This window comes from Cyprinodon variegatus, unplaced genomic scaffold, assembly GCF_000732505.1.
Source record: "Cyprinodon variegatus isolate N-32 unplaced genomic scaffold, C_variegatus-1.0 Scaffold1243, whole genome shotgun sequence".
NCBI classification, from domain to species: Eukaryota; Metazoa; Chordata; class Actinopteri; order Cyprinodontiformes; family Cyprinodontidae; genus Cyprinodon; species Cyprinodon variegatus.
The window spans coordinates 78409-105942 of NW_015151696.1; the positions used below are offsets into that span (position 1 = coordinate 78409).

Below are 27534 nucleotides of genomic sequence, written 5' to 3' on the forward strand. Positions count from 1 at the left end.
TTACAGACGTCCACAGCTTAGGAAACAGAATCTGTTGATGGGACAGCTGCTAGATAGCTATTTATATGCTACACATCTGGGCTAAAGAATGATTGGGGTAAGAAAGTCAAAAACAACTGATTTATAGTTTGCATCAAACCAGGAGCTAATATTTGCATTAAGTTTTTTTAAGACAAAAAACATGAATGTGCAAAGCATGCTAACAGCAGCATTGTACGTTCTGATCTTTACCAGGGACAGGGGAGAGACGCTGGGGAAACGGCTTGAGTGAAATACAGTGCAAAACTGAAGAAAACATGTTAGAAGCTGCAAAAAGTTAAGACTGAGGAGGAGATTCTCATTTTTGTTGGACTAACAGCTGCTGTCAGAAAAAAAAAACAATGGAGAACAGTAAGAGTGATCAAAACAGATTTATATTTGAAAAACAAATATGATGATATTTTGTTGCATATATGTCTAATTAGGGCTGAAAAAATCGGATTAATCGATTATTTCAATAATCCTCCACTAATTTAGTAATTGATTAATCGTTTACTGGAGTATAAAGACTATAAAATGCCTTTAGCTGACAGAGCAACCATTTAAGAACAGTTATTATATCCAAATTGTAAAAAAATATATATTTTTAAAAATAAACATTTTGCATTTAGGATTAAAAAAATGTTTCCTTCTGTAAATGTGCTCTATCCAATTTCTCAAGTGGAAAAGTTTAGGCTTTACCTGATTTAATTTCTTAAAAAATCTTCTTTTAGGAACTTTTGGCTATCCGATTATTAATCGATTAATTGAAAATTAATCGTCAGTTTAATCAATTTGCTATGTTTAATGTTGGGTGTTTAGAAATCCACAGCGTCTGCTATCAAAATGTTTATTTAAATCTGTTTAGGTCTCATTAGGGTCCTAGTTAAAATATATGTATTAGTGAACAGAACTGGTGAATACATGTAACAGGTTTTAGGTCACCTTTATTAGACAGTTATAGCAACTCCCATCAATATCACAGCAATGGGTACTGAGCACTGTAGCCTCTAAAGTCAATATAAATGTCTGCCATTTATTTCCCATCCCAATGTGAGTGATTTATCTGGCATTTGTGTCACAGAAACATTCATCTATCTGTTTTTCTGCCACTTCTCTGCTGATGGGGCCTGTTACCCGTATTGCTCTAACTCTGTGTTTCAGCTCCGTCCCTCAGGCTACAGCTTTAACAGAATTAGAAAACATTATTGTCATGCAAGCTGTAATTTTGCACCCTCCTGCAGCCCATGCTAGTTACAAAGTTAATTTGTTCAGGAGCTGTGTTGCGTTTATGAGCAGCAGTATAACAGCTGTGATTCAGTGGAAGATTAAAGTTACATTTGCAGTTAGGACCTCTTTCTAATGGGTGGTGGTCCAAAGTTTTTTGTTCTACCATGCGGCTACCCCCATTGGCAAGCTTCTCTCCCTAGTCTCTGCTTATCTGATGGGTTTTTTTCTCTCCTAAGGGAAATTTCCAGCCTTCCGGCCATGGAAATACGCTGAAAGAATAGTCGGGTTCTATCATTTAGAAGATAACTTTAAATGCTCTGTGCTGTGCTCTATAATATTTTTTGAATATCTCAACCCTTAAATTTCTCAGGAAAGGAAGAAGACTTTGGTAGAAATTCCCCTGAAGGGAGTTGTAAGGTTTGTTCCTCATTGTTGGAGTGTAGCAGCACTCAGAGAGCCCATAAAATGAGCCTGTAAAATAAGTGGACTGGCACACCTAAGGTTGAGGGAAGCACTCAAGTAGACTGTGTGGTCCTACGATGTGACATGAGCGAAGCAGAACTGCAAATTAGCTTTTCAACAAGGTTCTGAAAGTCCAGGGAGGATATGAATAAGATAGGAGAGATATGAAGGATTAAAGCATGATTAAAAACCAAGAGGTCTTCATTATATAAATGGCCTCACATTCATTTTTGTCTCATGTTGCTGTGTTATAACAGCAGACTTCAATGTGTTTTATTGGGATTTGTTATGGCCTAATACAAAGTGGAACACGATTGATTTTTCAAACTTTTTCCAAGTAAAAAGCTTAACTGTTATCTTTGTATTTGTTTTCTGCTCAAAAGTGTCTCTTCAGCATGATACGGCCATCATCATCATCAGTGTTTTTGGATTATAGATTTAATATTAGTTTGAGATCAAGTTCAAAGTTTACGAAATTATTTTAAAACCTAACTTTCCTTTACAACTCTCAGCACAGGACGGACACCAAAGTTCTTTCTTGTGATTGTCTATCAAGAAAGATCCCAATATAAAAAAAATAAACTAAGGTTTATAATGTAAATAAAAATATTTCTAAATAAAAAAAAAAAAATTATATTATATGTTTGCAAAGCTCTCAGTGCAAATTTTCTGTGTAGAATACCACAGACCGTTTTGTTGCTTATGGTTTTTTATCAAGGCTTTATCTGATAATATGAAATGTGTAATCTAAATTTGAATCAACAAAGAAGTTCAATATTAAATCCCAAACAGCTTTTTATCTCTGCCTGTCCCTTTTCCTGTGCTCTACCCCTGGACTCCATCTGCCTATCTCTTTCATGAATGGGCTCTTAGAAGCTTTGCAGGTCAGGAAGGAAGCAAATTAAGAGATTGTTGAGTCACGTAGGGAAGATATGACGCAATCCAAGCTTTTTAAAAGGAATGTTAATTATACCTGCAACAATGAGGACATATGTGGTGGCTAAGCTTTAAGAGAACATCAAAGATATATCTTTATAGGCACAGCAGGTTCTATGCAAAGGGGATCATGAGTCAGTGGCTTTTCATTTTTTCTCTCTGAAACGGCTGCAGCTCTTGCTGAAAGTGTGTCTCATCTGGATCAGCAGTTCATCCTTCAGTTTATCCGAGCATTCCTGTTCTCTTCCGCATGTTTTCTGCCTGACCTTTTCTCATTCTTTCTTTATGTGTGTGTGGCAAAGTATTTGTTACCTAGTGAGGACAGTGTAAGGCCAATTTCTCAGCAACAAGCTAGTGGGAATTCAAAAGTACTTGTGGGGACCAGTCAACTCCCCATTGGGAGGAATTTTCTTCTTTGGTTGAGGGTTTAGTTTAGCAATAATTTTTGAATTGAGTTCAGATTGGGGTAATGGTCTGTGTTAGCCCATACAAATGAAAGCAAAAGGAATGGAAGCCAATAGGAAGTCCCCATAAAGACAGCAGAACATAACATGTATGTGGGTGGGTGTGTGTGCTGGTATATTTATGTTTTGGTTTCAGTGTTTCCAGCTTTGTTGAAACAGTGAAGACAGGGGAGGTGCACACACTTCTCACCAAATGGTCCTCCATGCAAACAGTGAAACTGACAGGATTGATATTGATTAGCTTATTATTCAGGCACTTTATTTGTCATTTTCTTGCTCTGTGCTTCATGTGAGACGCTGTGTTAGACGGTCTGTCGAGGTGCTGGTTCCTACCATAAAAAAAAAAAACCTCATGACCTCAGTTGAGGTGAGGGCTAAATGTGAAAAAGGGAAGAGTGGGACTATGTGTGTCTGTGTGTTGGTTGTTAGAGCAACGTTTCCATTTACTCACCGGCTGGGGTTTTTCCAAAATCATCTGCTCATTTTATGAACTGACGATAGAAAGGGCAGCAGAGAAAAGGTGAAGTAAACATATACAGTATATATATAGTTTTAACAGTTTTTCCTTTTCTCCTTTATAACTCATGATAGTTATATACATTTTCATGACAGAAACAAGGAAATATGTAAAATAGCGTGAAGGAAAAAAAAAACAAGCACAAGGCAGCTGAGAAAGCAGCTGAAAGTTGCAAAATAGATGGTGACGTTATGCTTGGAAAACAAACATATAACAGTTGTAAGAAAGTGTACCAAAAACAAAAGTGAAAAGAGGAGATTCTGCAGTTTGAATTTGGGATCACAAGTTGAAGTTTTTAAAATTAATGTATCCAGTAAAAAGAGGTCAGTGGGAATGTCTAAAAGCAATCATTCAGAGTCTAAAAGAACCATCACTGTCAGAGAGATGTCTGGGGGAGACCTATACCTACAACAAACAACAGTGTTGGAAAAATAGCATTTAAAGGAAAAACAAAAAGCCTCTAGACATGAAAATTCAACAGTAGTCCTATATATTTAATTTTGCCCACGTTTTGACCTTTCATTGTTGCTCTAATGTCTGCATACTTGCATAATCATATTGCAGGTCTGTCACCATGGTAGCTGACTGTAAGTACATTTCTATATAGATGACCTCATACTAAGTAAGAACTGAACACGTCACTTGCTAAAGATGCTATTGACATGAAATGTTCACCAGCTGTTTGCAACAAGTCATCCATATATAGAAACATGCAATAACTTGAAACAGGGGAAAACTTAAAACTTAAAAACATGCCTATTGATATTTACCTTGTACAAAAGCATTTGATGGTACAGATGACATCAAGGCGGCTCCTGTATGAAGAAAATAGCCACCTGCATTGCTTAGCTGTGATTTTGGCCTTAAAATCTCGGTTCTTCTCTTCTGTGAACTCTGATTGTTTTGAACTCTTTCTATAGATTTTCATTGCATCAAGTCAGGTGACTGGCTAGGCCATCCTAGCAGCTTCATTTTCTTTTCTAAAGCCAGTTGAGTATTTCCTTAGCTCTGTGTTTATTTCTTTCCAAGTATTTCTTGCTGCATATTTTTTTTTCCAATTAAGTTTGCCAGTTCCATATGCAGGAACACAGCCCCAGACCATGATATTCCAACCTTCAAAGTTCCATGTCGGTTTTGTACTTTTGGGGTGATGCTTAGTAAATTTTTTCCCCTCCAAACAGGGTGGGTGTCCTGGCTTTCAAAGAGTTAAATATTGCTCTCATCTGATCAGACTTTGTTCTCACAGTATTTTGCCCAAGTGTTGTGCAGCAAATCTTAAATAAGCTTCAACATATTTTTTCTTTTTTCTTCAGAAATGGTCTTGCATGATGAGTATGCATACAGACATTGGCCATTAAGTCCATTGATTGTTGTTTTCTTTTTTTTTTTCTCTCTTTTTTTTTTACGATCATACCTGCTAAGTTCAGGTCTTTCTGGCTCTTGGACAACTATTTTCCCTCCTCTGTAAGTGATCTTGTGGGGAGCACCTGGTTGGGCTGGTTTCTATTTGACCTATGGTCGTTCCACTTCCTGATTATGACCAAAGCAGTGCTTACTGGAACTTTAGAAATAATGCTAATGCCACACCTTTTAAGGCAGTCAACTGTTCGTTTGGACCTAACCAGCTGATTTTCATTTGAACTGATGAGGGACAGGATGGCTTCTTCATCAGTGATTGCTTTCAGCTGGTGTCTTGGCTTTTCATGCCATTTTCTACCCCCCTTTCTGTATGTGTTCAATCCTTTTTTTTCTGTGTCATTCCATATTTTCTGAGCTTATTACTTGGGTTTTTACCAACACTTGATAAAAAGTTGATGTCAGCAAAAACTGTATCATGTTCAATACTTATTTTACCGACTGTATAAACAGCATGTGTTTTAGTCCTGTTGATTTTAAAACATTGCATTCATGTTGCTGATGAAACATTATTCCGAGGGAATCCTGTCACACCACCCTGTCAGACCTGAAGCATTTAGTTTTCCTTTATGTGTTATTTTGATCTTAAATACCAATTTAATCTTTTGCTTTTCACTGATTAAATCCATCTAAGCAATGTATAATTGTCTCATATACCTCTATACTAAGATCTGTTTACTTCAAGACCAGTTTAACAAGTATAGCTTTGTTTTTAAAGTTTGAACCAACACTTGGTGTAGAAAAAAAACCCTAAACTTGGGTCTCGTTTATTATCTGTAATCTTTTTATTGCCACTAAAATACCACTAATGCCTTTAAAAAAAAACAAATTGGTTTATTTTTTCCATGCCTCCTTTGTTAAGGTGAATAACATGCACATTAGATTTTTTTTTCTGGCACTTTAGATTAAAATGCAGGGTGTTTCCATTTTGCATGAGTGCCACAGATACCCCAATGTGACAAAATATTTCCACTGTTCTCTCAGGTTTACCTTTCAAACTGTCATTTTTCCTTAACTTGATAACACAATAGTAATGCTATATAAAAGGTTTTAAGCTTCAGTTTAGTTTTAGATCTGAGCTTTGTCTACTTTAAGACCAGATGTTTCCCCTTGATCTAATCAGGCAAAAGGTCTCTGTCTTAACCAGAGCTGCATATAGATTTAACACTGAGGTCTTAATATAGCCTTAACATTAAAGTCAGTTCTGTTGCTCAGTGGGTGAAAATGTAGTGGATGGAAAGGAGGTTAAAATACTGGGATGCAATCAGACCGCAGTTGCAGATCAGTGTTTTTTTTTTATTTAGCACTAGCAGATATAAAAAAAAAAAATCACACCCAAGCTAACTAATAATTGGATAGGCATCTAGGAGGAAATGGAAGATATTTTTCACTATTTTCCTATTTTCTGTGATCATCACCAAATTTTTTGAAATGATAGGTCTCACAAAATATGCTAACTGTGTTTAAAATAAATATTTTGTACCTGATAAATGTTATGCTTACAAACAGCAGCTGTTGCTGCTTTCTGTGAAACTGAAAGCATAAACTCTGTTTTCCCCTTTCCTCAGGTTTCTGTGACTGCTATCATTTAAAAAATCTTGGGTTAAAGAAAGTTATCATAAAGCTTTTGTGAAACTGTCAGTTTGCACTCACCTGATTTCAGTTAATCCTTGTTGTATTTATGTCTGTTTTCTCTCAATTCGCTGTCTTATTCTCTGACATCTTGTTCACATCCCGCTGCTGTCACCCTAACCTCTGTGTTGGAGTTATTGTTTTCATAAAAGTATATCTCCTTTAAACATGCACCTACGAATGGCCTGTTGCCCTTAGTCCTCCACCACTAATCATGACATAATCATTTTCTTTAGGCTGAGGAGAACGTCATGTTATTCACTTATTCACCGTCATGGATCTCACCTGTTTCTCCTTTTATAAAAAAAAAAACTACTTTAAAATTGTACTCCTGCTTTGAAAAGCAATTGAGAATAAATTTTTCTTTAATGTTTTCTGGAGTTAAAATGCAGTTATTTATGCAGTTTGTTCTATGTGCTTAATGAAGTAGGAAACCATTTGACCCTTTCTTAGTAGACGAAAGACTGAAGAAGTAAGCAGGAGCTTTAACAGGTGAAACGGAGAACTTAGTTGGAGGTGAGGTTCAGAGGCTTAGTGCTTAGAGTCACCCCTCTTTAATTAGTCTTGGATAAAAGAAGGATGCCATTTTAAGAAAATAACACGGTGCATCACGCCAAAAGCAAAATATATCCCTTTAGCCTGATGTACCTCATGAAAGGTGCTGTAAACATTCAAAGCTTTAAAGCTTATAACCAACAATCTTCTCCTAACCTGTCATTTGATTTTTTTCATTGTACCCTGGTCTTGTTGTCCTTGCACACACAGTAAAGAAGCATTTACTGATCCGCTCCTCCTGTGCTTTCTGCTCTCTTGGTGCTCCACTTTCTCTACCTCCTCATTGACAAGTGTGCACACGCCTTTGTCTGACACAGACGCCAAGACAAACATCAGGGCCGACCATTCCAGACAGAGCTTGGGCATGTGCAGTAGAGAGCTGATCTCACTCCACCCTGCAGTTGTGTCTGACTCCTGCTTGCCTAATAAGCACCCCCTTCGACCACAGCAAGGGCGCCGGCTCTGAATCCCAATTCAGATCCCAGCTGGCAACACAGGCCTGCTTACATCATCATCAGCAGCAACGGGCTCTAAGCTTTCGGTCCTTTATGTTGCACATGTCATTTCACTGTTAGGAAAGAGAGGGTTCATGATTAAAATGGAGATGTGGTGTGAGATATAAGCTGGAAATTAGAAAATAGTTTGATCATTTTAGGTGAGGGACACTTCTACTTTTGGTAGGAGGAGGTGGTTTGGGAGGAAACCTAGCAGGAAGATGACTAAAACATCCTCTAACTCTCAGACTGTCAAATGATTGTTCATTTCTCCCACTGTGAAAAAGTCATTTTATTACTGAAGCTTTCTTGTCCAGCAGCGCTTTAATCCCCGGTTACACATCATTATGACCAATCATGATCTCCTCAAAGAACAGGAAGATGTTTTAGTGATGTGTTTAGTCACATTTGTGAACTCTCATTGTTTAAGTAATATGTGTTGTTGTTTTTTTGTTCTGACCAGGTACGTGAGATCCTTGGCCAGTGTTCCTGCCCAGCTCAGTTTCCTATGATTAAAGTGTCCGAGGGGAAGTATAAAGTAGGAGACTCCAGTGCGCTGATCTTCATCAGGGTAGGTCTAATCTTTTGGAATTTTCTCTCATTGTTTAACAAGCTGCATTTTTTTTACTTTTTAGCTGTGCTGTACATTTCCTTATGTTTTGAATATCATTGTATTTTTTTAGTAGAGTTTTAAACTTTAAGCTGAATAATTGATAGATAGGTTCTTATTGTCATTAGATATGTAACTCTGCAAATAAATGCTTTAAATTTTATTTAATTTCTATGATTTTACTGAGGCAAATATGCTATTTTAAGCAAGTAAAGTGGATTTCTACCATCTGATTATGATCAGGTTGAACTAGTTATCCTTTGGACAAAGTTCTGGTAACAATTTCCCCCAATTGTATTGTCTTAAGCAAAACATGTTCAATATAAACATGTTCCTGATTTTGCCTCATCCCATTCTTACAAAGAAGGTTATCAAGATCAAACCACATTTGCAGATGGTGTAGTTGTAAAAAATAGCATTTATTTTAAATTAAAAATTTTTTTATATTTAAAAAAGTACCATTAAAAGGCGACATTAAAGTAAAGAAAAAGACTTATGCTCCCTGTTCATATCTGGTATTTTACAGGCAAATGAACACATAACATCCCCAGTCAGTTGGCTTTATGCAGGTCTTGTGATGTTTTGGTAAATCCCAGATGCATCCAGTCACTTGAATGTTGTTATTATTCAGAAATGATTTTTGGGTTTTGAAAATTCTAGCAGCAAATTGATAGCCTCACGTTGTTTTATTTGGGTTCTCTTCCAATTTGTAAAGCATTTCATAATAATGGCTACGAAACATTGTGCAACACAGACACTTTTGAAGGTGTCTTTGTTTCAAGCTCTGCCTCTACACGCTCTGTGCTGTTCAAGTTCTCAGATTATTTACAGCCGCAGCTGAGCATGTGTGAGAATTATGTACTTCAGCAAAAACTTGGGAAACCTCAAGCGACCTCTCTCTATCCTGCAGTATTGCTGGAAAGGGAATGAGAGGTAGAAGTAGCTCCTTTGATATGAAAGTTATCAGGTAATGATAGTTTTGTTTTCTAAAAAAGTCATTTAATGTGTATGAAGGTTTATGGTTTAGAAAAAAAAGGTGGATTATTTTCAAGTTTCATCTTAAAACTAATAAGCTCAAACATTTTCTTCCCTGGTTCTCTGTTGAACTAAAGTTGAGGTAACTGACCGAACCAAAATGAAACGTTAAAAGCTAAAGCAGAGGCTATAAATGAGTGTTTTTAGTTCCAGTTATTCTGCTACTATATTTGGCACCAAAGAGGTGCAGTAATTGAGTGGAACCATATGTTGTCAGCATATGGCATCATGTGTTGTTTCATGGGTTATGAGGCAACAACACTCAGTGGTTTGACTGAATCACAGCACTTTAAAGCGTGCCATAAGCTTTCATGTAAAAACACTGTGATTTCTTCTTCTTATGTGATTTTTTCCAAGCTGCGTTTCTCTGGCCCACACCCAGGAAGAAATGTTTTCTATACAGACGCAAATAGAGTTTTAAGTCATTTCCTGTGTTCTCCTTATCTTGGCTGTAGCTGGATTCCTGCCTGCACTGTTTTCGTCTCCCCTTTCCAGTTTGGGCGTCGATATGTGCCCTTACCAGGCCTTTGGGGATATTACAGGAAGGCCGGTTCAGTGGAGATCGATTTGGTCTCTCGTGCCTCAGATCTATCACAGCACGATTAATGGACTCTTTGGATGGTTTTCCAGTTTCCCTGTATTTAGTTTACACCATCAGACTTTCTGACTGCAGCTACCAATAGTATTTGTCACTTCCAGTCGCACCAATTGGTCTTTGCCTGCAGATATATGTAGGTGTGTTGCATTTTATTTTATACACTCTATTGTTTGATTTACAGTATGCTACTGTATAAAAGTAGTTAAAGTATACACGGTGGATTCAGTTTTAGGCTTTGACTTGATAAAGAAATAGAAGTCTCTACCAGCAACTCAGATCTCATTTGGGCAAACTCCCTATGCTAGTGAAATGCAGCACTTCTTGCGTAGTTTGAAATGTTGCTAAATGCTACAAACTTTGACATCAATGGTCACTAATGATCTTTTATAAGCTGTAAAGTGGTGCACTTGGTAGCACTGTTAAATTTCTATTGGTATTAAAGCAATTTAACCCTTCTGGTAGTTGCTGAGCAGCTTTTTATGTGTCTCCTCAGTTTGTTTGTTTTTTTTAGGTTATTTTTTGGGTGTTGAGCTCTAAATCCTTAAGGTCGGAAGGCCTCCTCTACCCAATCACAATTATATTTAACATCATGGCACACTCAAAAACACTAATATTACTTCCAGGCAGAAGAAACAAATGGATAAAACTTAAAAGATTTAAATTTAAGTCTGACCGATGTATAAATAATTTTGGGCTTAACAGTAGACTCAATAAATAGAGCACTGCAATTATTTTTTTTCTAAGAATATTCTTTAGACATAATACACCTTTGAACATCTCTGCTTTTATCTTGGTAAATTTTTTGAGAAATACTTTAGTACATTGATAGATATCTGGACTTATTTCTGACAGTAGTTCCTAAGAAAACCCTCAAAAGGACGAGAAACCAGGCAGATTGTATCCAACTCCAGTTGTTTTGACAGTGTATATAATATGAAAAATGAGGCATATGTTAACACTTCAGAGCCCCCAAACATAAGAAATTATAGACTAGATGACAAAGACACTGAGAATTGAAAGACTGAGTGTATTAAAACATTTATGGTAGTCATAAACAGAATCATCCGTAGTGTTTAGTTTCTGTTAATGTTGGTCTCATTAAAAAAAGAAAGTAAAGTAATAAAAAAAAAGAAAAAAACAACAGAAAGTATGGCCAATCATGGTCTTTATATAAACAGGTAAAGCCATATTGAAGATCAAAATCTTTTTTTCCCCCCAAAGCGACCTGTCAAGGGCAGAAAAAAAATTAATTAAAGTGTAAAACTTGAAAAAAAAAAAAAGATGAAATATACTTTCAACCTCACACTTATAATAAGTCAAAACTGGTTAAAGAACCAGAATCAAAGTATATTATGCTTAAGAAAGGTAACGTAGTCTGTGGTATTATCCTCTTTTCCGGAAAAAATTTGAGTAAAATTAATAAAATAATAAAATAAGCCCAATCTTTTGTTTTTTCAGTACTTGGGGTACAGTTATATAAATAGTCTACTTTTTTTTCGTTTTTTTCCTAAGATATCTAGTTTGGATAATTTGTTTTGAGGAGACAACATAGTTTAATCTTTGCACATTTTCCTTGCCCTCGTAGCAAAGTAATTTAATCATTTGTGAGTATTTAAAAACAGAACTGTATGTTTTTCAATTAAGAGGAAAATGCTATTCCTGCTCATATTTCCTGACATCTACATATCCCTTATGATTTGTGTTAAATTGCTTTGCAAAATGTTTGTTTGCCGATTGCCTCTTTAGGAGTCATTTCAGGTTGTGATATTTGAGACACTGTAGGGGTTTGTGATTGTTTGCATGCCTGGAAGCCTTTTATTTCTCAGACTCCCTTGCTTCCTCCCTCTGCTGATTCATCGCTAGGGATGACGGTGATTATGCACTTGCCTAAGCAGTTACAAGTGCATACTACACACTTCCTTTATTCATCTCCTAGGAGGTATAAGGGCTTAGAAGCCTACAACCTCCTAGTCATCTACTAAAGCAGTGACAAGGATCTCACACTGAAATGGGATGAGGTCATGAAAGCAAACAGCACCCTATGAATGGTGGGGTTGTTGGTAATGGGATGTTTTTGTCCTCTGGGTGTGGGCTACTTCTCAGTGGGAAGAGAAGTTTGCTCACTGGGAACAATAGCTGAAATGAACCTCAAGTTTAATATCAGGACAATGGTTGAACACGCCTCAGCAATGATGACAAGAAGTCTCTATGTTCGCTGTTCCCATAGAAACACGGATCGTGTCTCTGTGGTCTTAAAACCTCTGTTAACCCCCCCCCCCTCAGTTTTCTCAACCAGGCAGCTTAGCCTCAGTTTCAAAGTGGAACATGGTTCCTTAACATGCAGTGAGGAACCTCTCAGTGCTGCTAATGTGTATTGAATAAACAAAGAGAGAAAGTAGTTATAAGAGAAGAAAAATTCCAATGATTTATTTTTGCTTGCCTCAGTAAGTCACTGTCTGAAACTGCTGCTATTTATCATCAGTTATACTCACAATGCCTTATACAGTAAAACTATCCTTAAATCATAAAGCTGCTCACAATTTGTCATGTCTCACCCACAACCTCCCAAGAATTATGTTGGGATTGTGTTTGATGGACTAGCACAAAGTAAATAGATCTGTGGTTTGCACATTGCTATACAAACAGAGATTAAAGTTCTTAGTTATGTTTGCATTGTGTGTTCCTGAATGTTTTTGTTTAAGAAACTCTCCCTGTAGTCAGAGCTGTATATCGTTTGCCAGCTCTGGGACTTTTGCATTACACACACATTCAGGACCAAGGATAAAGACATTGACATCTGTGTTTAGTTTAAGCCCCCCATCAACTCTGAACAGCTTCCCTTTCCCAGCTGAAGACCAGCATCACCACAGCATGACCCTGCCTCCTCCATGTTAGTGTTTGTGGTGGGCTCAGTGTAGTGCTCTGTGTTACTTTTCCATCATAAACATTCAAAGTGCTATTTTGTTCTCTTGTGTTTAAAGCACCCCATTCCCTTTAGTTTCAATTCAATTCAATTCAGTTTATTTATATAGCGCCAAATTCACAACACATGTCATCTCAAGGCACTTTACAGTTCAACCAGATCATCCAGTCAAATTGATTAAAAGGTTTCTATCTAAGGAAAACCAGTTGATTGCATTGACTCATTGACTCAAATACAATCCCTCACAGTAAGCATGCTTGTAGCGACAGTGGAGAGGAAAAACTCCCTTTTAACAGGAAGAAACCTCCAGCAGAACCAGGCTCAGTGTGAGCGGCCATCTGCCGAGGCCGACTGGGGTTCAAGGAGACAGAAGCAGAGATACAAAAAGCAGCTGCAAAAGGCGGCCCCATCCAGGAAACACACAGCCAGGCAGACAAACTCCAAGCCAGCTCCCATGCCAGAGGACGAAGAGAGCACATCCACTCAGTCACGGTCAGAGAAACAGGACAACCTGAAAACAGGCCGATCTCCAACATCTATAAACAAGGGTGTTGATGGAAGCAGCACAGCTGATGTTTCTTTCCAGGATGACGTCACAGCCAAACAGGAACAGACGGGGCAAAGCTACTCTGAGGAAAAGCAGAGAGAGCAGAAGGTTAGAGATTGAACTAACAGATTCTGCAGAATAGGAGAACAGAGAGAGAATGAAGCAGATTGATGAAATGGGGGTCCCTATGTCCTCCAGAAGTCTAAGCCTATAGCAGCATAACTATAGAGATAGCTCAGGATAACCTGAGCCACCCTAACTTAACTATAAGCTTTATCAAAAAGGAAAGTTTTAAGTCTAGCCTTAAAAGTAGACAGGGTGTCTGCCTCACGGACATCATCAATTGTTTTTGTTTTTTTTAACACTCCTCCACTTAGAGATTTGTGGATCTTATGATTGATAGTTATGACAAAACTTTTTACCTGAGCTATAAATCTCTGCAGCTCCTCCACGGTAACAGTGGCTGTCTTTCTACCCTTCTGAATGATGCAACCCTTCCCTATACCAGTTTAGGTCAATGGACTTGTCCTGTGTAGTATCCTACTCTTCTTATTTCCAGGTGGTGGATTATTGCACAGTCTCCATGAGATTTAAAACGTTTGATAACCTAACCTCGTTTCAAACTTCTCCATCATGTTCTAGCCAACCTGTCTTCCTGGTTACTTGGTCTTTATGATGTTTTCTTTTTTTATTTATTTTATTTAACCTTTATTTTACCAGGAAGTCCCTTGAGATAAAATCTCTTTTTCGAGGGAGACCTGGCCAAGAGGCAGCATTACAATAAGACATATAAAAAAACATAAAAACAACATAATAAAATAAATTTTAATTAGTTGATTTCGGAAAGCAATTGGCTGGACTGGATTCTATTAAAGGTATAGTGGAGGATGTTCTTTTATAGGGTGGATCATCAAAATAAGCGGTTCCCCTAATTGTCAATCATTGTGGTGATATGTTTACGTAAGGCCATCCTACTTGCTTATCCCAATTTTCACTAATGAGTGATAAATCTGACATAGTGGAAAAATTGCAAATCTTCTTTTGGAGTAAGCTTGTGTGAGCGATGCAAACAGCAACCTTTAAACAGAGCATGCATGAGGAGAAATGGGCTCGTGCATTCCCCTTGCACGCGTTTAATACAGTAGGTATTGCCTCTCGGGAGCAGGTACAGGGTTGTGCATGTGCATTTTTTATTTAAAGTGGAGAGGGCGGGTCTTTCGTGAAAATCGAGAAAATCCTCTACTATACTTTTAAGGCATCTGTACGCTCAATATTGTCTTATTGTTTAAAAGCAAACAAAAGAAAGGCATCATTTTACTTTGTTTGTATAGACTCATATAACTGCCTTATTACACAGAATCCTAATGAATAATATGGAATTTGTGTTTGAGACATAAATTGAAGAACGTTTCAAGGTGCATAAAGATTTTTTGTTTATTTAAAATGTAATGTTTTTATGTTAATATGAAATCCATCCATAGCACGGTGATTTCTTTTTCTTTAGCCTTGTGAAATGAAAGCGAAAAAACAGTCTCTTCTATAGTTGGTATTTTCTGCTGCTGGCACCATCATCACAGCTACTCCACTGTGATACAGCAGCAACAAACAAGTTAGATAGAAGTGTTCAAAGATTAAATAAACATGCATTAAGAAGGAGTAAGAAAACACAGATTAGTTTCTGGAAATCTTTTGTCAAGGTCTGTCAGCAGAGATGCTTAAAATATGATAAAAATGAGAACTGCAGAGAAGATCATCAGGGCTCCTCTTCCCTCCATTAAAAGACATTTCATCCCAGCGCTGTGTGACATGATTCCGTAACATTATAAATGACCCCTCACACCCCCACCATGGACTGTTCTCCCTGCTGCCCTCTGGGAAGAGGCTTCAAAGCATCTGATGCAGGTTTGGCAGATTCCAAAACAGCTTCTTCCCCACCGCCATTAGACTGCTTAATGTTGAATAAAATGGGGTTAAAAAAAAAAAAGCCCTGAATGTTGGAAAAACTGTAAATCATATACCAGTCTTATGTTTACATTTGATCACCATGTTTACATTTTATTGCTGCTGCACTTTAGAAATGTAAATGTCTTGAGAGCTGTACAGAATGAAATCTCAGTTTGTATACACTCTGTGTGTACAAAATGACAGTCTGTCTAAGTCTAAGTCATGATACACTGTTACTAGACACGTGTTACTGGCTTTGCATTGCTGGCTCACGGTTGTTCGCTGCATTACGCAGACAGTAAACCTGTTACTGGCGTTGGGTCAAAGCAGTGGCGAGTAAGCAGTTTATAGCCCGCAGTTTGATAGAGATAAGCAGATGAGCTGTTTTGACAGATTTAATGCAGAAGGGCACAAAGTCAGATGAAACAAAATCGCAGCAGCCTCTCTTGGATGGCACTGGAGAAGAGGCAGGGGTCACAAAGCAAGGTTCATCTGTTTTCTGTATCCTCTTTACATGTTAAGATGCAGAGCCCCGTGTATGAATGTGAATTAAATCAACCCTGGGCTCACTCATCTTTTACAATACGGGTTGCCTTAAATGCCCTCGCATTCAGAAGCAGAGCAGCCTTTGAAACATGTGGCTGACACACTGTGTTACACAACGCAAGGGGTGCATTCACAGAGCTGTCACATCAAGGAAAATGTGCAGTTTCAACGAAGGCGGTCTCTACCCAGCGGGCGAGGGGCTCCTTGGCCAGATCTTGTGGGCGTGTGCTAAGAAGAGCATGGAGGAGCAGAAAGTGACATATCCCCCAACCCCAGCTCTGTTAATTCATATTGAGCCCCCCTACCCGACCTTTTTTTTCCTACATGCTCCTACAAAATGAAATCCATAAAAGCAAGAGTAGCAGAATACCTTTCTAATGCATCCGGCTGCAATGTGAAAACACAGGAAGAGAAACTGAGGAGCAAAGCAGAAATCCCAAAGAAGAAATATGTGGCTTTTCATTATACTACCTTAATTTGTTTCTTAATCACTCGGCGTAGTGATGATCAACCCTCTTTAGGACAGCAGCTGGGGGTGATATAGCATGTAAAGATGAGAAGGAGTGCTATGGCAGTAAGAGGAACGGATAAATGTAGATGTAATGTAATATTGAGGTTCAACCTGCTTTCAACAGCCCTACTTGTAAAATTTCCATATATATGAAGTTTTTTATGCTATAAATAGTTTATTTGTGTATAAATGTGCATCATCTGTTACATTGATTTAATTTATTAAAGCCTTGTTTTCTCTCCCCCTCCTTCAGGTCCTTCGGACTCATGTGATGGTGCGGGTCGGAGGGGGCTGGGACACATTGGAACACTATTTGGACAAGCATGATCCATGTCGCTGTGCTGCATTCGGTGAGATCACTTCCTGCCCTCCATAAGGGCTTTAAAAAATGGTTTTATTGTTTATGTGTTGCATAATTTATAAAAGTCATGAGACTATAGGCCTAACTGTAAAAGGCAGAGGTTAGATAAAATAAACGGATCTCTCTGTTTTAGTGTGTCGAATCTGGAGAGCAGAACCCTGACTGAAAAAACTTAATGATTAAAAAACACATGTTGGTGTGGAAGAAAAAAAAAAAAAAAACATAATACACAATGAGACATGCCAAACCTTTCATTCACAAACCAGTATAGCAGAAACACCAGATAAAAAGTTAATTATGCTTCATCAGTACTCAGACTTAAATCGTATATAAAGCATTTTGGCTGAGCTGGAGAAGAGAGTAGAAGATATAACCCAGGAGTCTAGAAGGTAAATAGCATCCATGTCTGAAGGCATTCCTTAACCCTGTAATGCCAAATGTATCGTATTTGATACATACGGTTTCTGAAATGTTTTGCGTCTGACACCTTTTGCATAAATTAATGGTAAAAACTTTGCTCAAAATCCTATTGTACACAATCAGATATACCTGATAACAGAGGGCAGAAGACTACACAAAAAACAATCTTGACTTATCGCATAGTAATAAATTATTAATATCAAAAATGTATTTCTGTTTTTACTTTTTACATATTTTGTTAAAAGGCCAAATAAGGACTTCAAACCAAAAAAAAAGTAATTTTCTGTTTTGTTTTATTCTTGGATCGGGCTTTAAAGGGTTAAAGGACAACGACCTGCATGTTTCCCTAGTTCACCACACCTCAGTTAAATGTATAGCTAGCAGGGTTCCTGCAAATCTTGATGGCCTACAACTAAGCTGATTTGTTCAAATCTTATTCATTTAATTTGTGTTGTTTTTGTTTGGGGGTATTGGTACGTAAATAAATTATTTTGCCACCAACGTTTTATTTTTTTTTTAAGTATTTTTTTAACACCATTCACTTTCTTATAAAATATTGTACTTAGATTATTTTTTTTTCTATTCTTTTAATTTGAGATTATTTTTCTGCAGTAAAAGATTATTAATTTCCAGACTTCTTGCAAATGTTTACCAAGCGAACATTCCAAAATGTTTGGAAGGGGCTGGAAATGTTTTGTAATGCAACAGGATGCAGATAATAAAGCATCTCATCAACTAATTAAGATAACTGTAAACAACATAATTAGGGTAGAAAGACGAGGCCAGACTGAAAATGTCATTTAGAAAGAAAAAATAATGTCAATGTAAGAGTCTGCATTATAATACAGTGGAAATACTTCTATGAAAAGGAGCTAAATTTGTAAGACGCAAATAGGGTAAGAGGACTCAGTGAATGTAAGCAGGAATGCAAACAAAACTTGTAAGTCATTTGGGGCTTAATAAATACAGATTTTCCTTACCTTCTTAACCTCTTACACCCTCAGGGGGTATAAATAAACTTCTGCCTGACAAAAACACACAAAAGTAAATCACTTATAGCCTCACAGCTATTAGATTTAAGAAGAAACTTTTGGTACGTCTGTAAAGGTAAGATGTCATAGAATGGTTTTCTGGTGTCAGCACCATTGTAGCTTTGACCCTGCCTGAAATATTAGGGACAAAATACAAAATATTTTGCATTTTTTGAACCTCGCCAAAATTTTCTTTGAAATAAACATTGCAAAACACTACCAAAATATTATTTATAGCACAAAAAAGTAGTACAGACTTTTAAATCTAAATGTTGTGTAAAAATATACCAAATTTGGACTCAATCAGATGAATCATATTTATTTTAGAATGGTATTAGTGAGAAATTTCTTAGGCGGAGAGGCCATTTTGGCACATTTATCCAAAAATGTCACCAAACTGTGCCAAATGTGTTTTTTACATCAATACTGGGGGTTTGTTAAAATTACGAGGTCACGTGGCAGCTGGACCCACCGGTGGGTCCGTCGGGTTCTAGGGGTTAAGTTGTTCTCACATTTCATGCAGAAATGCAAATCTTGGGTCTTGTAAGCTGCTTACTTCTCATATTTAATAAAAGTTAAGAACCAATGTAACAGTGCAAGCTGAGACCTGCCACCTTAAACCAAACTGCTGTTTCTTTATAGGTAATTCTGGCCGTTAAACTTCTAATCACATGAAGTGACGGGAAGTTTGTCTTGTATTGGGACTTTCTTGTTAAACTTGCTGAACTGCTTTGACTCACTAGTATATATAAAGAGCTCATCTCTGAGTCAAGCAACCATTTTATTTCATCAACTGCTGTTCCGATCTTAATGTAATGTGTTTTTTTTCTTGACCACAATCTTAATTGTACAAGCTCTCTACCACCATTGGTTAAATACATTTAATGTGTCTTCCCACCCAGCTCACCGCTACCACCAGGCTAAAGCAAGTGGCCAATGTCCGGGAGCCCAGAGCAAGTCGTCTAGCGCTCACTCATCCCGCTCCACCAGCCCTGGGCCACACTGGAGGAATGAGGGCATTTCTACTTATAAACCCACTGACAGGCGCTCCTTGGAGCCTGCTCAGAGCGCCGCCTCCTCCTCATCTTCTTCATCCACACGCGCTGGTAGATCCCAAAACTCCTCTGTCCGTACAGAGGTGGACACTGCTGGACCTCGATCTCTGCTCCCTAAGCTGCCAAGAGATCGCTCAGAACCGCGACACTTTAATCCTCTCAGGTGAGTGTCTTCACCTCTGTACAGGTGTTCAGGGAAGCAAGATACAAGTTCTTCCAAGAGTACTGGCTGGGCACCCTCAGTGTGGTGTACACAGATTGACAGATAGATACACAGTGTGGTACTTATGCAGAGTGCATAAACATGCCAGGAAACCACAGATTAGACCAGAGTAGATTTATCTAATCTCAGGTGACATTGCCTTGATGAATCTGCCTCTACAACACCCTGTAGCACCCCCTAGTGGGTAGAAGATAAATAACTTTATAAATAACTCATCCCTTCTTTTATCCCTTCTCTTTCGCTCATATAAATATCATATGGAGTCTAATAGTAACATTTGAAGTTTCATGCAATCTAATACCGATCAATAAGGTTCCATGTCAGGACTTTGTCCCCACTAGTCAAGTCTCCCTACATCAGACTTATCCATTTATAGTGAGAAGTGATTGCAACACCCAAATCCATTGATTTTATAGTGTGAATCATTACTTTTGGTAATATATTGAATGATAGAAGAATGCAAAGTACTTCGAGTAAGAATATAAACAGTTTCCTGTATGTTCACTAAACCTCCCCAATGGCTCATTAAGCTAAGCACACAGAGAATAACAGTAAAACAACAAAGCTTGTGTCCAAACAAGAAGTCTTGCTTGAACATAAACTGTGGGTGTGTCTCTGCAGTGTATTTTTGGTGAAAACAAGGTTGTTCTTTATTCCCTAAAGTTCCTCACAGTGGGTAGAGCAGCCAGTTACTGAAGTTAGAGTAACTCACTATACTTTCTTATAGTATTACACAATTAAAGGGGAAAAGTGCAGTGTAGTGAAACTACTCGTAAAGGAGCATTTTGTACAAGATCTTACTTAAATAAATATAACTGATTAAATGTGACTAGTTACTACCCACCTATGCATATTTGATATTTTTTAACAGAACTGTGAATTTGTCATTCCTTCTTGTTAGATAGAAACAGCATACAAGTCCTCTTAGATGCAATTGCTCTTATCAAAATACTGGTCGTAAAGTTAAGATTACTATGCCTAGTTCTCATAAGAGTGTTAAAAAAATATGAAAAGACCTCCCAAACCATTGGGCTTTTTTCTCCCCAGTAAAACTTAAATTTTTGCCACATCCCTGCAGCAGCAAACCAGAATCAGATGAGTGGCTTATTAAAAGGCCTTTACCAAACCTGATAGGCAAGCTGATGGAATAATCAATTCATTTAAAACTGCTGTTTTAGAGCAGGGACATACTTAAATATTCAAGGGTAGTGGAACTTGAGGCCTGAACCTGGAGGCCACTGGTCCAGAATATAGCTGGTCATCTAGTCAATTTTATATTGTATATTCTCCAAACAGTCACATAATTAACGCAAGAATAAAGGTTAGCATTAAAATAAATTTTCCAGTTTAGTTTTGGTTTACTTTCATACCGGCCCTTTAAGTAGCATACTTGAATAGTACATGTATATGATGTTGCACAGACTTACAAGAAATGTCAACTCAAAGTACTTAAAAAGACAAAGATTTAAATCCATCCACTCTTATAGATGAAATTAAATGTGATAATGTGTATTCCAATTTTATTTTGTGAATGCAGAGTAATTCAGCTGATCATGCAAACCTCTGAAAATATTTCTATAAGGCACTATAAGGCTCGACCGATACAGATGATTTTTTTAAGGCCTGTGCTGATATTGATTATTTTGACTTCAGTTTAACCGATCCCTGATATGTTCTGCTGATTTATTCAGTTTTTGAATCCCCTATTCTTTTTTTAATTCCCCATTTACACAAACTATATGACCTGACATTCAAAGATTTTAAGTAAGTCTCTATTTAAACAATAAAGAAACATTTATTAACAAATCAAACAAAACATTAGCATTGAATAACAGATGTAGGCAGTGGCAATCCTTGCTCTTCACATGATCTCAAGGCTGCTGAATGCACTAATCAATCGATGTAAGCATGCATGTAACACTCAATAAAAAATGCTAAAATACGCTGAAAATATCATCCGGCTAATGTTGGTCAATCTCTATTTTTACATCATCACAAGAACATTTTGGATTATTCACTGTAGCTTGTTAGGTATTGGAAATTGAGTTTAGTCTGAACCTCTGATAACATTCATTTTAAAATGCCTCGACTTAGACCCCAAGCCCGTTCTAATGTGGTAATTTCTGTCTAAAACTAACAAGAAAGCTTTATAGTCTTTTAGAATTGTTTCAGAATGTGACTTAATTTTTTTTCTATCTTAATACATGTTAATGGATGCACAGTTGGAAATTCCAACAATCCTTTTCTCCCCAACCCTGTCTTCAAGTACCCCTGCCCTGCAAGTTTTATGTAGATCTGTGTACTCCTGATTCTAATGATTTCATTAGATGCTCTGCAGCTATCATGTGCTGCAGAAGCCTGTTAATCACTCATTAAAATAAGTCAGGTGTGTGGAAGCAAGTCCACACCTAAAAAATGTACAACAGTGATACTTTAGGAGCAGGATTGGGAACCAATGCTCTAGGTGCCTGACAGCAAAATGGTTTCTGTTTGTGAAAAGCTTAGCAGTATCTGTTATGCTTGAAGATCTTCAAGACCTTTAATCCTGCCCCCAGTTGCTCTCATCTTCTCTGTAATCCCCCCTTGCTGTCACTAGTCTGTTCCAAGATGTGCATGAGTCTAAGGTCACATCCACTGTTTTAATTTAGTGCCCCTAAGTTCATGCTAGATCATACGTACGAGTAGGAATACGAGATATTGAAAAGTCTAATGAAAAGTGTTGATGAACGTTTGATGTAAAATTTTAGAGTACCGTAATTATTATGGGTTTCATGTTATTTAACAAGACAAACTGAACCATATTTTGTGACTGGAAAAAATGTCCATGCAGTATTTATTTTATAAAAAATGTTTGACACTTTTTTTCAGTCTCTAATATTCCTTAATAATATGTCGTACAAACAAATGGCAGTAGAATTATAATAATTAGGAAATTATGTCAATGACTGTGATTAAATCCCAGCAGTTTGTTTAAAAAAAAAAACAGAATCATGTAGACAAAAACAAAACAAAAGACCAGGCAGGTCAGCGTAAATGAAGCTCAGCAAAAGTTTAAAACAATATTAGGTTATGAAAATGTATCCTAACATTTGGACATCTTTGGACAGCTCTTCTTTGTTAGACACTGCATCAACATTATTTTAAAACTCTGTCTCTGCTTTACATGCAGGAATAAAGAAACTATGACAAGACGTCTCTCAGGAGACAGTGACTCTTCTACTGCCTCCTCCAAAGGAGGAGGAGGAGGGCGGCAGTCACTTGGTGGACCTTCACGGCGCTCCGGTGAACAGGTGGTACTGCTTGTTAACCGTAAGGAAGGGAAGCATATGATTGAGAGGGCAGGCGCAGGAAATGAAACCCCGGCCAAACGTTCATCAACGCCCCGTGCACGCAGCCAGTCACGGGAGCGTTCTTCACTTCCACCAACACTAAAACCCAACCCACCAATGGGGTCCTCAGATGGTACACGGGCGTCTCGCACAGACAGAGGGCGCTCTTGTGGAAATGAAGGCCAGAGAAGGCTCCATGTTCCTCGTTCTCATAGCCAGAGTAAGTTAACCTGCAGCTCTTTGTCGACTGAAGGCAGCCCTGCACATAGTTCCTCTTCTAGAACCTCTCAGCCCCCACCTGTAGCAAGACAGGATGACCTCCCTAAACAGGTAGCCCAGTCTTCTCCCAGAAGGGGTGTAGGTCTCAGCAAGAAGCAATCCATCTCTTGCACTAACTCGCCTGTTAAAGGACTCCAAAGCAACAACAGTCCCATTAAGAAAACTGCTTCTGCTCTTAGACCTCAAACACCCCCATCAACAGGAAAAGGGAAACTTCTACCCCCTGTCACCTCTGGAGGGCGTCGTCCACCACAATCATCTCCTCATAACTCTAACAACCATTCTGCCCGCCCCCCTCGGCTCTCACAGGCTTCCCAATCTGCTATGCGAGGCCAGCCTAAAAAAGTCTCTCACCTGGAATCCCAGGAGGCCTTAGAGGAGGGGCTTGGGTTAGGCTTCCAGATGCTGCCACCTTTGGACGCCCAGAAGGAACAGGACCTCTATCGTAGCTTTGAGGCTGAGTTTCTGGCCAATACCCAGCAGGTTAGAGAGAATTTTACTGGTAAGGTTGTAGGAAGAGAAAGCCTACAGGCACTCACTGAGCCTGCTGTGTCTGATTCTGCTTCCTCTTCCTCTAACTCCTCCACCTCTTCCCTTAATGTGGGTTTAAAGGTCAGGACTCTACCTGACCTCAAGGAATCCAAGAGGACTAACCCTCGGCATTTCCCACCGGAGGACCCTTTAAATATACTTTATGGACCAACAGTCGGAGAACCAGGTGGTTTGAGTCATGCAGAGCATGAACACTGGGCGGAGCACAAAGGGGGTCTCAAGAAGCTCCCAGCAATTGGTAGCTCAGTAAAGGAAAGGGAAGCTCCTTCTAGTGTGCCTGACCTTAGGGTGACTGGTTCTGATGAGCTAATGAATCACATCCCATCTCAGCCTGCAATGGATAGCAGAAATATGAATGGAGAACATGGGTGTTTTCCAACAGGTGGGCTCTCAAGTCAACCTCCTGCTCTTGGTTTGGGCTCCATGACAGAGCATGATCTTCCCCTAGAAAATCACCAGCCAAATCTACCTTATGACCTTGAAAATTATGACAGTAGTGACAACCTGCCACCTTTAGGGGGTCGTCGAGGCTCTGTACCCCTTGCCCCCTCTGAGGATTGCTCCTTCCAGGATTCTTCAAGTGAAAACTCCTCTATGTCCTTCAGTTTGAGTGAATCCCGCTCGGGGTCTCCTTCGCCATCATTAAAGATAACTAACGGGGAGAACGGGCAAAGCCATGAAGTCCTTATCTCTGAGCACAAACTAGGTGTAAAGTCAAGGCCTCCAGCTGACAATAGGCTGCAGAAGACCACCTCACGAATCCCTACACCTGTCAGACACAAAAACATTCACACTAATAAAACTCTTTCACCCTGCAACACACCACCAATGTCTCGTAAGAGTTCCAACCCTGCTTCATGCAAGAACTTCTCAGAAATGATCCATCCTCCAACTCACCCCTCATCCATAGGCAACAAAGACTGCTCCTACCCTGCACAGGGGAGCCTAGACACTGAAGCTATAGCACAAAACTGATTGTTGCAGCAGACTGTTTAACTACCGTTTAGTAACAAAGCTAAGCTTGGGCTAGAAATAGTTGTCTTTCCATATTTAACGAAAATGTTCATTCATCTTTTCCTAAAGATGCACCAATAAGATATGTGTGTTCCAATGAGCTTTGGATTTTGTAAAAACTTTGATTTGGTCATTGAAAGCAAGGAGTTCTATACTGTCTTTAGTATCTTAGACAGAAAACATCTAACACTAAGCCACTTTGCTGCTGTCTGGGTAACCTCCCTGGTATCCCGTCTTGATTAGTTTTGGTTTCCCTCATTTTGCTTAAACATCCTAAAGGCAGGTTAAGTTTAACATCCAGTTGCAGGTTTTGTTTTGTACTTTTTGATCTAAAGTGTTGCAGTTTAGCCAAACTTTTAATTTTTTGTTTTGTTTTTTAGCTCTCAGTAGCAGGTCAAGCTAAAAACATTATTAATGTCACCAACCTATTAGTTGGTGCATCTCTAGCATTTCCCTGTATGGGTTTATTTTGCATTTTTTTAGCACTCAAGCCAAATTTTTTATCACCAAAGGAATGATTTTTATTTTCATTGAAACATTGTTTGTATTGGGTTGTTTTTGCCAATCAAATCGTCCCCCCCTACCAACAACATACACTCTCACAGTTGATATCCAGAGATAGGAAGAGCATATTTGCTGCCATGTGCCTCATCATGGGGCATGGTAAAGTGCCAGGTATTTGAAGCTTCATCTTTATAAAACTACACTAATACTATGGTCAAATGAACTGTTTTCTGTTGCAGTTCGCTTTGGTAGTTAGATTACAGGTACTAAAACTGTGGGATTCTTCTTGTTAGTAGTCTTGATATAGGAAACACACACTTTAATTATAGTACACATATAATATACACATACTCAACAGTTTCCACTGACTTTGTGGTTCACTATTACCATAACTAATTCCTGTACAGTCATGGTATTCAAGGTTAATATTATTTATTTATGACTTTTTTTCTTATCTGATTATTTTAATGCAGCATATGTTTTTAATTTATACTTTTAAACGGATTAATTGTGAACAATACAAAGAGCATTGAGATTTGTGATACTTGCGTCATTGTCACTGAAACTGAAAAACTTCTCTGACCAAAAGGCACTCCAGTGTTTGACATATTGGAGCAGCAGACATCACGTGCTGACGAGAATGAATGTGTAAATATGTACTGGTTAGGTGTCTTTTGTAAATAGGAGGCATGGAATATACAGTTTAAATGTACATACTAACCTGTAATAAGGCCTGTGCTGCCTTAGCTATGCAATTCATGTATGGTTTTGAAAGAATGCCTTGACGACTCCCCTTGCCTTAAATGTTTTGTTATGTATTGGTTTTTGAATGTCATTTGTTTTCTTGTTTTTGTTTTATTTCTTGAATTTGGGAACACTACATGACCATAATTTAGTGTTAATTGTATCATAAATTGAAAATGTTGAGTGTGAACGTTGAAAACTAAAGAACATTGCCAGTTTTATTTGTTCAATTAGTTTGATAAAGAGTTACAGCCCATCAGAGCTATAGTAATGTATTCCATCCCAGTGTGATGGAGGTTACACAACCAGGTGGTGACATCTAGTGGCTAAAATACAAATTTTGCTGTATTTCTTTCCTGAATATGTTTATATTGTTTTGTCCTGGTGCTGGGTAGAACCAGTAACAATGGAATGACCCAAATAGAAATGAGTGGATGAAATGGATGATCAAGACTGTAGCTTGAGTGTTTCCAAAGGGCTTAAATAATTCATGCGGTAACTGGAGAGTAAGGTTGTTGGTTTTTTTTTCTTTTTTTATTTCTGAAGCTGCTGTTACCATCAGTACAGAGGACCTGACTAGTCGCAGACAATGGCCATACTGGTTTATGTAATAAATTTGTGCATAACTTGTTAAATGAACTTGAAAGTTGAAAGGTTTTTGCTGGAACTTCAAAAACATCACGTAATTTGGGGGTTTAGTGTGATTACTGTGGATTATATGCATGTTTTTGCAGCACACTGTAAGTTAATGGGGTGAAAAGAAAGTGTAGAGGTTGAGTGTGTATGTATGTACATATGGTATGGTGATATGTATAGAGTTGGAGTAGAGAAGGAAAGGGTTTTGATCTAATTTATTTATTTATGGGATCAGCTCTCAGTGGGCTCAAATTCCTTCTATGTCTGGAGGACTGTTGACAAAAACATGATGTAGGGAATCCAGCAATGTGAGGATTTTGATAAAATATAGCCACCTTAAAAGGGGTTGTAACTACCCTTTAGACAAGTATACATATTTGGCCTACTTTCTAACATTTAAGGATGCTCATAGCCTCAGATAAATTATTCTATCAGTCTTGGAGCCATGGGTTTTACTTGTATAAACTCTTTATAACTAACATTTGAATTTAATTTAAATTTTGTTTTGGTGCATTCAAATAATAATGTACTGGTAGTTTAAATCTGCCAGCTTTGTAAACTGTGACATCAAGAAAACATGGGAAAATATTTTGTTGACAGTCATAAAATTAAATATTTAAGTAAAAAAAAGCTTGCTTTTTTGTGCACATTTTGAAATGTCATGAGTTTCTCACTCATCTTTAATCTAAATCAGTGAAATCTGAATGTTTGTGATGTGATGCCATTTTACCAAAAAAAATGTATGGTTCGCTTGATACCGTGTACTATGTAAGTATACTGGAGCGATACTGAAAAAAGTGTTTTTAATTCTTAAAATGCTTTTAAGTTGTTCTTGTAATAAAGATTTTTCTTTTCAAACTGTTTTGCCTGTGTTGTCACATGTTGGAGACTATTTTATATACAGAAAAAATATTCTCTAGCTTTAAAAGGCTTTTTTTTGCAGTATTT

General features: G+C 37.9%; 1 protein-coding gene across 1 annotated transcript in view; it reads left to right on the plus strand.

Moving 5' to 3' along the window:
• gas2l1 (growth arrest specific 2 like 1) overlaps positions 1 to 27534 on the plus strand; it is a 36072-nt gene extending 8538 nt beyond the window's left edge. The window contains exons 2-5 of the mRNA XM_015401652.1: positions 8188 to 8295; positions 16692 to 16788; positions 19153 to 19468; positions 22698 to 27534. Coding sequence (XP_015257138.1) covers positions 8188 to 8295; positions 16692 to 16788; positions 19153 to 19468; positions 22698 to 24663 — 2487 coding nt within the window. The 3' untranslated portion in view covers positions 24664 to 27534. The remainder of the gene's footprint in view (positions 1 to 8187; positions 8296 to 16691; positions 16789 to 19152; positions 19469 to 22697) is intronic.